The following is a 12,440-nucleotide window of genomic DNA, read 5'->3' as shown; positions in this document are numbered from 1 at the left end:
TAAGCTTTAATGGGGATTTTGCTACAGATGTAGAGTCACATAAAATACTGTATTCTCCATTTGTTGTAGGTTTTTAATCATTATAAACACAGCCTTATTATATTGTGGATCAGTGCAATTCATATGTTCAGCAAGCATCAAATTTCCATCAATATTGAAATATTAATATGTCTTCCTATGTTTAGTCTGATAGTTATTGTATAATATTGAAAATACGTTATCATCATACGTTGCTCTTGGTTACTTTTAGAAAACACAAAAATGGTGTTAACACGCTCAGAAAGCATGGTCTCTTTCTTAGATTGTGTATAACGTTTCTTCAGTGGTTGATATACGCCTGAATCTCCACACAGTTTTAACTTGTATATATATATAGCAAAGTAAAACTTTTACAATACAACAAGAAAGGTATAGTGGTCATAAGTGCTGCGTAAAACTAATAAGCTACTCAAAGAAATGTGTACAAAAACATTTCTGAAAACAACTGTCAAATCTAAATGCCCCCTATCGGGATATTATCGTTTACAACCTGGTGATATAATTTCACTTCTTTAACTTATAACAGTTGTGGTACTACCATGGGTGACGAAAAAACAAGCAGGTCGTCCCGAATGGCCAAGTCTCCACTTAGCAAATGAAACATTTATTTTGAAATATTTACATACATTATCCTGTTGTGAAATTAATATTAGTGACAAAGACGTTTAAACGTAATTAAAGATAAACTTAGTAGTTATGCCTTGTCATGCTGTGATAGAAAGTGCTCTAGAATAATAATATAAAAGGCAATAAACTGTCATTAATACCACGTTTAGCTGTCCAGCGCACGTCTTGTTTCCCTTATTCTAAAACTGGTTGATTTCAGGACGGAGACAAATGAAGACAGTAAGTAATACCCTTGCTTTATTTATTTCTGAAACTTAGGTTAGAGTTAGCTCTAAAATTTAGTTTAACACCAGACAAAAACAAATTCACTCTAACTTCACGTTAATTTAACACAAGACAAGAACTAATTTATTCTAAACTCTCTTTACTTTAACACCAAACTAGTGCTAACTCACTCTAAACTCACTTTAGTTTAACGCCAGACAAGAACTAATTCACTCTAAACTCACTTTATTCTAACATTAGGAAAGATCCAGTTCACTCTATGGTCACTTTAGTTTAACACCAGACAAGGACTAATTCACTCTAAACTCACTTTATTCTAACATTAGGAAAGATCCAGTTCACTCTATGGTCACTTTAGTTTAACACCAGACAAGAACTAATTCAGACTAAACTCACTTTATTCTAACATTAGGAAAGATCCAGTTCACTTCTATACTCACTTTAGTTTAACACCAGACAAGAACTAATTCAGACTAAACTCACTTTATTCTAACATTAGGAAAGATCTAGTTCACTCTATACTCACTTTAGTTTAACACCAGACATGAGCTAATTCACTTTAAACTCACTTTAGTCTAACATTAGAAAAGATCTAGTTCACTCTATACTCACTTTAGTTTAACACCAGACATGAGCTAATTCACTTTAAACTCTATTTAGTTTAACACCACTCTAAACATATTTAGCTTCATTTAGGATGTCAGGAAAACACGTATGTTCAAAAAATCAATTTAACACAAAAATACAAAACATGAAAGTAGCATCCTCTAATAATTCACGTTGTACGTAAACTTGTTTGTTTGCTTATCCGCTAACTCTTCCCAAAGTGTTGAAGTTCACGGTACTAAACTTGGTATACAGATTCGGGGTGGTCCGGGCATGACGAGGATCTAAGGTAAGGTTTTCAGAGTTTCTAAGCCTGAATCTAAAATTTTATTCTGTGTTCATGGCCCCCTCGGGATTTTGAAGGTGCCATTTTGAAGCTGCCTTCCTTTTTCCACTCACAAATACACACTACAATACCTCAACAAACTGCGCCACCAACACAAAATAGCCAACAAAAACAAGCAAAGCTTACACAATTAATTCCACAAACTCAAAAGTAACCGACAGAAGTAACCTATGCTTCATTCATCAAATGTACCCTAGCACATACAATTATAACACCAACAACTACGGAGGAAACTACAACACAGGTACAACATAGAAAAAACAACAATCATAATGACAACAATGAAAAAAAACCTACTAATCACAACAGTCAAGAATATATTCATGGATTTTGTTATTGAGCTTACTAAGCCCAGTCAGAATCAAGATTACATCACTATATTATTTAAAGTACTTATGAAATACATCACCCCCATCATACCGTATTTAAAATCGTCTGTGGTAGAACACATAGCAATATAATGCCACGTAATGCTAGAAAACTTTCACTACATATTTTCAACTAGTTTTGTGTTTAAAAAATGTATTTTATGTGTAAATGCATTCTTAGAAGAACATCTGTATCAATGTATGTGTGTGTGTGAAGGAACAGTTTATAAGTGTAAGACTGTATGCACAACCAAACTAAGAAAAATCACATCGTAAAAATACTTGGAAATTTATCCACAGACATAGCATCTGAAAAGAGTCCGAGTGTGTGTAAAACATACGATTACCAATTAAGGGAAGAGGAGGTCCGAATGGATCACGGTCTTCCCGGGGCAAACGAGACCGAAACACCGGTCGGGATCAACGGGTCACAGGTTAGCAAGACCAAACTTGGTATACATGCTCAGGTGTCACGGGAGGATGCCCTAATAGGGTTTCATTTTGGGTAAGAACTCTTCTTTGGGTAACTATAGAAGTAATTGAAATAATGGAAAAGCTTAATCGATACATTGGAACCTTTGAACCATAAAGAGGTCATTGAACCCTTCAACGAAATGCGGGTATCCTAACTATTATAAAATATGCCGACAAAGGTGGGGTGATTGTTACACTTGATAAAAAAGACTACATTGCTGGAGCTCACTGACAACGCAGCGATAAAACTTTTTACACAGTATTTCTTTATTGCCTGTTTAACTAGCTTACAAAAGCCATTAACGAGTCAAACAGCTTCTTCAGACCAGCCAAACTGTAAAAATTCTTTTGAATAATTACCACCCAAACAAGCATGCCAAAATAGGTTTTTACTTACTCTCAAAATCCATAAACCCAACAACTTGATTGCTCCGTCATTTCTAACACTAATATGCTACTGAAAAGTTACCTGCTTGTGTTGATCACCACATAAAACTTTTCCGCACTCTTCCTTCTTATATCAGACACTAATCATTTCCTCAAAACTATTCAGAGTACAAGCTGAGGCACTCATTCTACGTCCGGGGGAATAAGGATTGAATGTAGAGCTTGAACTAATAAATAAAAACAAGAACTTCTGTTCATATGCATATGTTATTTCACACATAATGTACTTTACAACTACTTTATTTCACACCTACTTTATTCCACATTACAGAAATGGTGTTACAATTACGTTACTTTACCACTTTTACTAATCCTTCTCTCCAACCTCAGGGTTTGATGATACTCTGAATGATTTCGATAAACCATATTACAAGTTCTTCCTCCTTTCTGCGCCAAAATAAAGAGTTTTTTTGCGATCGTACTCTTGAACACTCAACGTAAAATCAACCAAATGAAAAGCAAGGGGTTTTCAGATGTAGCCCTGCCACTTTAAGGGTCTGATCTTGTGCTTTGGTTCCCATTTTCCCTGACAAAAATATGAATGTTTGACATTTTTAATGAAAACTCAAAATAAAATATTTTAGGAATAAAAATTGGTCCAGTACTGTGAATCATTAGCTAAAGAAACATATTTTTGCTGTGGACGTGGCCCATGGTGGGTAAAGCCGGGTAATAACCAATCTGTGGCATGCCCGTTAGTTCAATGTATCATCCTACCAAGATTAGTTAAGATTGATACAAAGACAACGGAGTAGTTTGCGGATAAGCAAACAAACATATGTTTTTACTTTTATAAGCATAGATTAATTATAATGACCCAATGCATTCTAAGAATCTTCTTTATACTGTAGGCGTTTCATCTCTGTACATTATCATTCATTATAATGAAAGTTTAGAATCTCTTAAAATTGCCTTAAATGTTTTCAAAAGCCATGAATTAAATATAGTAGTTGATTTAGCCAGAGTTTTTCAAACCCAAAATAACTTTCAATTTAACAATGAACACTACATTCATATTAATGGTACTGCTGTGGGCACTAAACTTTGCAAACATCTTTATGGATGGGATTGAAAATCAAATGCTAGAGAAAGGTTCCGTCAAATTAAACTTCTGGAAACTCTATAATGATGACATATTTTTCATTTGGACTGCTGACACCAAATCTTTCAAGAAATGTTTTCATATGCAAACGATTACCATATTTAATATATTTTACATTTGAATATTTTCTGATACAAATACGTTTTTCTGAAGCCACTGTATTTCCAAAGGATGGCTTTCTACATACTAACTAACTTGTACATAAAACCTACAGACAGATCATAATATTTTCATCACCGAAGCTGTCATCCGGTCCACGTCAAAGTAAACATTATTTATAGTCAAGACCTTCGCAATAAGTAGATTTTTACTAACAGTAATGATTGCAAAACACACTGTGACGCTAAAATATCCAGGAAAAAGGGATATAAAGTTTCTGAAATAGAAAACTAAACGGAAAAAGACTAGCAAAATTCCACGTGCTGTTAGCCTCAACCAATCTGATCTGGTTATCACATAAATTTTAATTCTTCACGAATGTAAAACAAAAAAAAACGTTTTCATCTTCTACAGATCAGTGAATGTCTGAATGAAATCGTCCGGTTGTTTCTCTCCAAGAATATAAAAACCTTAGATATATCATTGTTCACAAAGTTAATTACCCAATGCCCCATAATGGCTGTACCCCTCATAATAAAGTTCAAAGTCGGACTTGTAAGTTTATAAAAGTCGCCAGTAATTTCTCTGACCAACATGAATAAAACACTACAGCATAATAAAATCAATCTCTTGTCAAACTCAAAACGCGATACATTTTATAAGGTGCAAAAAACAAACAAAACCCAACCATCAGAATGTTGGACAAACCCAGACTACCCTCAAGAACGGTTAATGAAACGCAACACTTCTATCAAGACCCAGTGTTGCCCAACGCTTTAACGCCATCAATGACATGGTTCCCATCGTTATTAAAACAGTGTTCAACTCAAAAGTCGACAGAGAAATAAAAGACTGAATTAGTAGTTTTCAATACCCTCATCGCAAATGGTATGAGTCTTAGCCCTGGTGTAAATGCTCTTCGTCCTTTAACTCAAAGTCTTTCTGGAAAACCTTAGAAAATACTGTTTTGAAATGAATTTCTCCGCTATTGCATCGATACCGTTTTAACTTCTCTTAGTTAATTAAAATTGTTTTTATCTCTGTATTATAATTTTTATGTAATATCGATTATTTTTATATTATCATATATATATATATATATATATGTATATTAATAATGGGCTTAATTCTTTTAAAAAATTATTTTCCAGTTCCACTACCATTAAGCGTTTTCTTTTACTTTTGGATAAACCTTCCAATAGTTCTGGAAATTACTCTTGTACAAACACATATTCTTTTAAGCCTTTCTTATTTAAAAACAACTCACTTTGTTTCCCGCCACTTATACAGCAGGGCCGAGCAGCTAGCGTGCCAGACTTTGGATTTGAAGGTCAGTGGTTCCCACTCCGTTACCGCACTTTTGGGCAATGAGTGCACTATAAAAGTGATGGCTAAATCGATTTGGTGGCCCACGAGTTTGGCGGTGCCTTACCTCTAGTTTATCACTTCAAAATTAGGGAAGGCTAGTGCAGAGAGCCCTTGGGTAGCTTTACACAAAATTTTATAAACAACAACTGACACATCACACACGTGCAATCCTGTACTAGAATTTAGATTCTATTTTTAAAAACATGTGACGTTTCACTTCCGACACAAAGACCACATAGCTGTGCTTACAATAAATAAACATTAAATATTATACAGCTATTAGATATCATAAGCAATATGGTTAACGAAAGTAACATTAAAGAAATAAGTTACTATACGAGATCTACCTCACTCTTATTATTCTTTAGTTTTAACACTAGGCAATATTTATTTCACTTTAAAGACTGTATTTCTTGGTGTGATAAATTAAATGTGAATTAATTTCTACATATAACTGTGAAAGCTAACCTTACGTTTCTTGACAAATGGTATATTTGGATATGTTCCAAGAAATGTGGGCTTCTTAGAATATTAAGTTTCTCTAACTATGTTTACTGTTCATAGAAATAAAAATAAACATATCTCAATGATAAGTAGAAATAACTCAAACTTTTCTTTTCTTTCAGCTCTTTGTGGCTACTCTCTTTCTGGTTGTGGTTACTGTCAGGGGAAGTTACCAAAGTGAATATGGCTACGGTCATCCCAGCTACGGATACGGAAAGTATTATCCTGGTCATGGATATGTCGCCTATGGCTTTAGCTATCCTATCATAGGATATGGCTATGGTCTTGGATATGGTGGACATGGTCTCGGCTATAGTGGATATAGCACTCCTAGTTATGGACATGGCCTTGGTTATGGCAGCTATGGTATTGGCAATGCTGGATATGGTTTTGGCTATGGTAGATATGGTCTTGGCTTTGGAATCTATGGTCGTGACTATGGTAGATATGGTAGTTATGGATATGGACGTGGCCTTGGCTATGGCAGCTATGGTCTTGGTTATAATAGGTATGATAGTTATAGATATGGCCGTGGTCTTGGTTATGGTGGATATGGTAGTTATGGATATGGACGAGGTATTGGCTATGGAAACTATGGTCTTGGCTACGGCAGCTATAGTCTTGGCTATGGTGGGTATGGTCTCGGCTATGGTGGATATAACAATTATGGTTATGGACGTGGCCTTGGTTATGGCAGATATGGTATTGGATATAGAAAATATGACCTTGGTTATGGTGGAAATGGTCGCGGCTATGGTGGATATAACAATTATGGTTATGGACATGGTCTTGATTATGATAGTTATGGCCTCGGATATGGCAGTTATGGATATGGACGTGGCATTGGTTATGGTAGCTATGGTTTCGGCTATGGCGGATATGGTCTTCGATATAGAAAATATAAACTTGGCTATGGTGGATATGGACATGACCTTGGTTATGGTATCTATGATCTTGACTACGGTATATATGATCTCGGCTACGGTGTATATAGACATGGTCTTGGCTATGGAAAATATCATCTTGGCTATGATGGATATGGTCTCCGCTATTGTGGACATGGTCTTGGATATGGTATCTATGGCGTTGGCTATGATGGATATAGGAATTATGGATATGGACATGGTCTTGGCTATGGACGTGGTTTTGGTTATAGTGGATATGGGCTTGGCTATGAAGGATATGGATATAACCCTGGCTATGGCAGCTATGATGGATATAATTACCCAAGCTACGGATATCAACGCTATTATAAATACTTATAAAACAACATCATTTTATAAAATTAATATCCCACAAAGCTGTTTCTCTATTTTTACATACAAGCATGAATATATTATCTTAATGCTTTAGTTTTTCTTAAAGTTTTATTGAAGTTTACTAGTTTCATGCAATGTATTTACTCAGTAGAAACTTCTACATGTATGATATACATATAAATATATTTTTAAGTGCTTAATTTGCCTAGACAGCTAAATAGTTGAAAATTACGTTACAAAAATTCACGTTTGTTTCCAGAAAAATAAATTTACTTAATTTTCTTTTACGTTTATACTTCGTACAGATCCAGATGACTAACAAAAAAACCGTTAGATTCGAGCTTTTGTTAGTACCTATTATGTAGCTTGCACTGTAGTACTATACAAAATGAATATGTTGTGTTATACCAAATGTAACCATTATTTAAAATGGTTGTTGTTCAACTCATATGGAAAATATTACGTTAAGTTTAGTTTGGCTTGGCATATGTAGCTTTTGCTGTTATTTGTTACTAATATATGTAGTCTTGTCGCTTTGAAAACATACTTAGTTATTTAAATTTGATGATAATGAATCAAAGAGTTTCGAATATGGCAACTTATGATTTACCAAAATTGTTAAAACCTTTTCTTATTTTTGTTATCTATATTAATTTCACAATTTTGTTTTATTGTGCACTGTACAATTCTGAAAAAAAAATGTATAAAAATGAAAGGTTGTGACTAATATTATTCAAAACAGTTTATGTATTCACCGCCAGGTGTTGGAAGTAAAAATAATCCTGGTTCATTTTTTTTTGTATCATGTGCAAGCTTGGTGTTTATTATTCTTATAAGAGGTTTTTATTTGAAAAACTGGCGTTTGTATGATTATTTTGTAAAGACAGAATGATACCGCACATGTTTTGTGTTTTTCCCATTAAAACGAAACAAAAATAAACATTTATATCAATACATTAGTGGATCTATTAGTTTTTTTTCTTACAAAATCCAAGCGACCTGTTGTAATACATTTGTAAATATTGTCTAAAGGAGGAAATCGGCTTCTAGACGAAATCTAACGTACGATAACTTGGCCACACAGCTCTATAAAGTACGTATTCTAAAACAGTTTTCGTCGACTTCTTTTCTTCCTATATTGTCTTCTATTTATTTTTCTAGAAGTTTTGTGCAAAGCTACACAAGGACTATCTGTCCACAGCCATCACTAAATTTGGAAAGCAACTAATCCCTTGGAGTCCTTGGACTACTCTTATCTGACCAAATAGTGTTATTTGACTGTCACTTTTCCGTAGTGCACTTTTTGGACAAGTCAAAAAATGAGCCCATTGATATACAGTATAGGCATGTCAACCACTAAGCCACACCCATCGCTGCCGTATTCCAAACTTGATGTTGAAACTAGCGAATACGATACAGCAAGACATAGTGGTGTCTTGGGTTGGTTTTCAAATTTACCTCTCGCTCGAAGAAATGAGTATATGTTAATAACACATCCTATAAGCACTATCTAAGAACATAGCTTGAACATATTTGAGTTGACTGAACAAATCAACAACTAATACAAAGTTTGAAAATGCATAAAGATCTGTACCAACTTTAGTTCAAGTCGAATTTTGTATTAATGGATGGATGGATACCTTTTTGCTTCTCAGCCTTGTGATTCTCATTTCAACTGGTGAGGTCACAGGAAAACTATAGATGCCATTGACCAAATAATTTGAGTAAATAACTATCAAAAGTTATATTGTGAGTCTAAATCGGCTCACACATTAAATCTTCACTTTTATCAGATATCAAACATTAATGTCTTCCAGATATATTTTTTGTTTGTTTGTTGTTAAGCGCAAAGCTGTACAAGTGGGCCATATGTGCTGTGCTCACAGAGGGTATCGAAAAAAGGTTTTTAGCGTGTTAAGTCTGACTTAATGCTGAACCACCAGGGGGCGTCTAGATATGAAATATTCATTTATTTTCCGCTTACGTGGTGCCTCTTCATCTGTTAGAGAAAACACAATTGCATATAACAGATGTTTTGCCTGGCTTATGCTAACATCTTTATCATAAAAACGGATCTTGATCTTGTACTGAAAATCAACATTTTTACTAAAATAAGAACAGTTAAAAACCAGAATACTAATCGCATTTGATCCAAGTCCTCAAAATATCACTTCAGCTTTGCAAGGTATATTTTAATAGCATTATCTCGATTGTTTTTCTACATACATATGTACGACTAAAACTTCTCAAGAATATCAATATACATTGTACACGCCCATATGCTTGTAGACGCAAACCCATGTTGTAGAACAGTGGACTATATTGACAACAGAAGCACGTAATACCTTTGCCTCCGGCCTAATATTTCTGTGTGAAAGTTTAGATTAACCACTTTTTTTTTCAATCTTAAAAACATCGGGCGAAAAATGAGGTCATGAAATATTTATTTTTTCAAGCATTCAATCATCCCAATTAAGATTAGGATATATTGCCCACATTAACAAACAGCAGTTGGGCCACAGCTGTTTGACACGATTTACAACACGCCTGTGCTCACTGAACCGAATAACTTGGACGACGGAAAATTATCTCTCTGGCCTTTTTCTTTTGGAGTGTCGTTTATACTCTCTGGTAAATGAGATAACCTTACACCTTCACGACGGTTTTTCCACGTGTGAAAGAAAAAGAACAGTTTCTACTTGTCTCACGTTATAATGAAAACATTAACTAATGAATATTCTGGCCCATCCTGATTTAATGGTGCTCGAACAATTCTGACGATAGGTACTTACTATTTACACTTAATACAAAACAATCATCCTTCGTAACGGTGTTTAATGCTTCCACTGAATACTCTGAATGACCTTGACTAACGGTGTTTACTATATTTATTGAATATGTTGAACCATTCTTACTAGTTATGATTATTATTTTCACTGAATACATTGAACTATCCTGACTAATAGTGAGTACTACTTCCACTGAGTACATCGAACAATCTTGAGTGTTGGTGTTTACTACTTCCACTGCGTACATGGAACAATCCTGACTAGTGATATTTACTCCTTCCACTGAATACATCGAACAATCCTGACTAGTGGTCTACACTACTTCCACTGAATACATTGAACCACCATGATTAATGGTGTTTGCTACTTCCAATGAATACATTGAACCATCTTAATTAGTGGTGTCTACTATTTTCACTGAATACACTGAACCATCCTGACTAATGGTTTTTAATACTTCGATTGAATACATTGAAACTTCTTATCTAATTATGCTTATTACTTTCATCCATAACTTTGAACCGTAGTGACTAATAATGTTTATTTGGAAACTTTTGAAGTCGACTATTTTTGAACTACAAGTTGAAGTGTTTATTCTACAATAACGAACATTGAATGTTCTAAGTGATCCATAAACTTTCATATAATTTCCTAGGCTTAACGTCCTCTAGCTTGGTTGCTTATGTTTCACAAGCTTTTCGTATTTTGTAATGATATCTACTATTAATACGTCCTTTCTTTTTGATTTTGTTAAGCAACGTATACAGAATCTTGCTCTAAACTCATCACTTTCTATTTAAAAATATGTATAAAATAGATAAACATATATTCTACTAATTCCTGCTCAGTTTCTTTGTTATATTGAACATGACTTTTCTCATAGAAAAACAGACCAACCCTATACCATTCAGCTTCTTAACACTATTAAACAAATGTCGTGAAGGTTGCCCCTAAAATTTTATATCAATTTTAGGCTAAGTGAAAACGTCAACTTTATGGCAATTTAGACTTAGTGAGACCCTTAAAGTTCTAACTTAAAAGTTGTATCATTATTAGGCCTAGCAAGAGTGACGGACGGTAAAATCCCATTATTCCGGGAGACAAAATTAGGCCAAATATTAGTAGTGGGTGCATTTCCAAATTAAGAATAGCAATGTTTAGGTTTTCGCAACAAAATCTGAAACAAACTTTTAGAGTATACTTTGCGTTATTTTGGTGGCAGGGACGTAGATGTTTTATTGTGAGATTAAACAGTTGTCTTTACAGCATCGAAAAAAATGACGTCTCCTAAAACTCTTTATGTAAGTTGAAATGAATTTACTGACGTTAGCAAGTTAAATATCCTACAGCAGAGCTTAAGCACAACACCTAGTTGACAACTACTGTAGGAAAAGAGCGCTTCCCCTCCAATAACTGTTAGAGCTTATATTAAATTATCTGTGATTCACATTTCATCATATTGTATTCTATTAAAAATATTGTTTTGAAATTTAATCACATGTATATCAAATAAAAGATTGACTAATTTAGCATAATGTACGCATATGTTACTACATTGATATTTTGTACAAATTTATTTTAACTTCAAGTGTGTCAATGAAACATTTACTGAGTTGGAACTTTTTATAAAATCTGCTCCAAAACACAAAGGAAGCTTTGTTACGTTGTCAGATAAATTTAATTAATTACACAGGCCTGCAATGATTTTACTGTCTTGACATTTTTACATGTTCTACAGTAATTCCTGAACGCTGTATCCGAAAATTATATAAATTTTTCTCCGTCAGGTACATATTTTTCAAAAATACTCAAAATGTTGACAACCACTGGCTATAGATTTCTCTAGACCAATCGCGAGCTCTTATCGATCGTTCTACAACCCAAACATAACAATAAAATTGTTCATTGTGGTAAACTAAATAATAACTTGATCTCAGTAAGATTTTTTTTCTTCCCGATTTGTAACAGAAAAAAAATTAATATTACTTTCGAAATCTGAGTAGCTGAATTATGGAAAATCCGTTATTAAAACCAAAACAACTTTTATGAAGTTTAAATTCGCAGGCCTGTGTTATTGACTTAAGATTGACTAATGATTTACGAAGTTTATTTTGGATTGTCAGAATACTATATGGATTTTGGACTAACTAAAAGCACCTCATTTGGTCGAATCTTGTCAGATATTTA

General features: G+C 34.0%; 1 protein-coding gene across 1 annotated transcript; it reads left to right on the top strand.

Annotated features, from left to right (window-relative positions):
* The first annotated feature begins 2,582 nt into the window (after positions 1-2,582).
* On the top strand, positions 2,583-7,470 carry LOC106471022 (prisilkin-39-like). Its single transcript, XM_013931609.1, has 2 exons — positions 2,583-2,645; positions 6,328-7,470. The coding sequence occupies exons 1-2, from the start codon at positions 2,583-2,585 to the stop codon at positions 7,468-7,470; spliced, it is 1,206 nt and encodes a 401-aa protein (XP_013787063.1).
* The last annotated feature ends 4,970 nt before the right edge of the window (positions 7,471-12,440 follow it).

This window comes from Limulus polyphemus, unplaced genomic scaffold, assembly GCF_000517525.1.
Source record: "Limulus polyphemus unplaced genomic scaffold, Limulus_polyphemus-2.1.2 Scaffold109, whole genome shotgun sequence".
Classification (NCBI taxonomy): Eukaryota; Metazoa; Arthropoda; class Merostomata; order Xiphosura; family Limulidae; genus Limulus; species Limulus polyphemus.
Note: the sequence above shows the minus strand (reverse complement) of the source record. Positions and strands in the feature narration are given on the sequence as shown.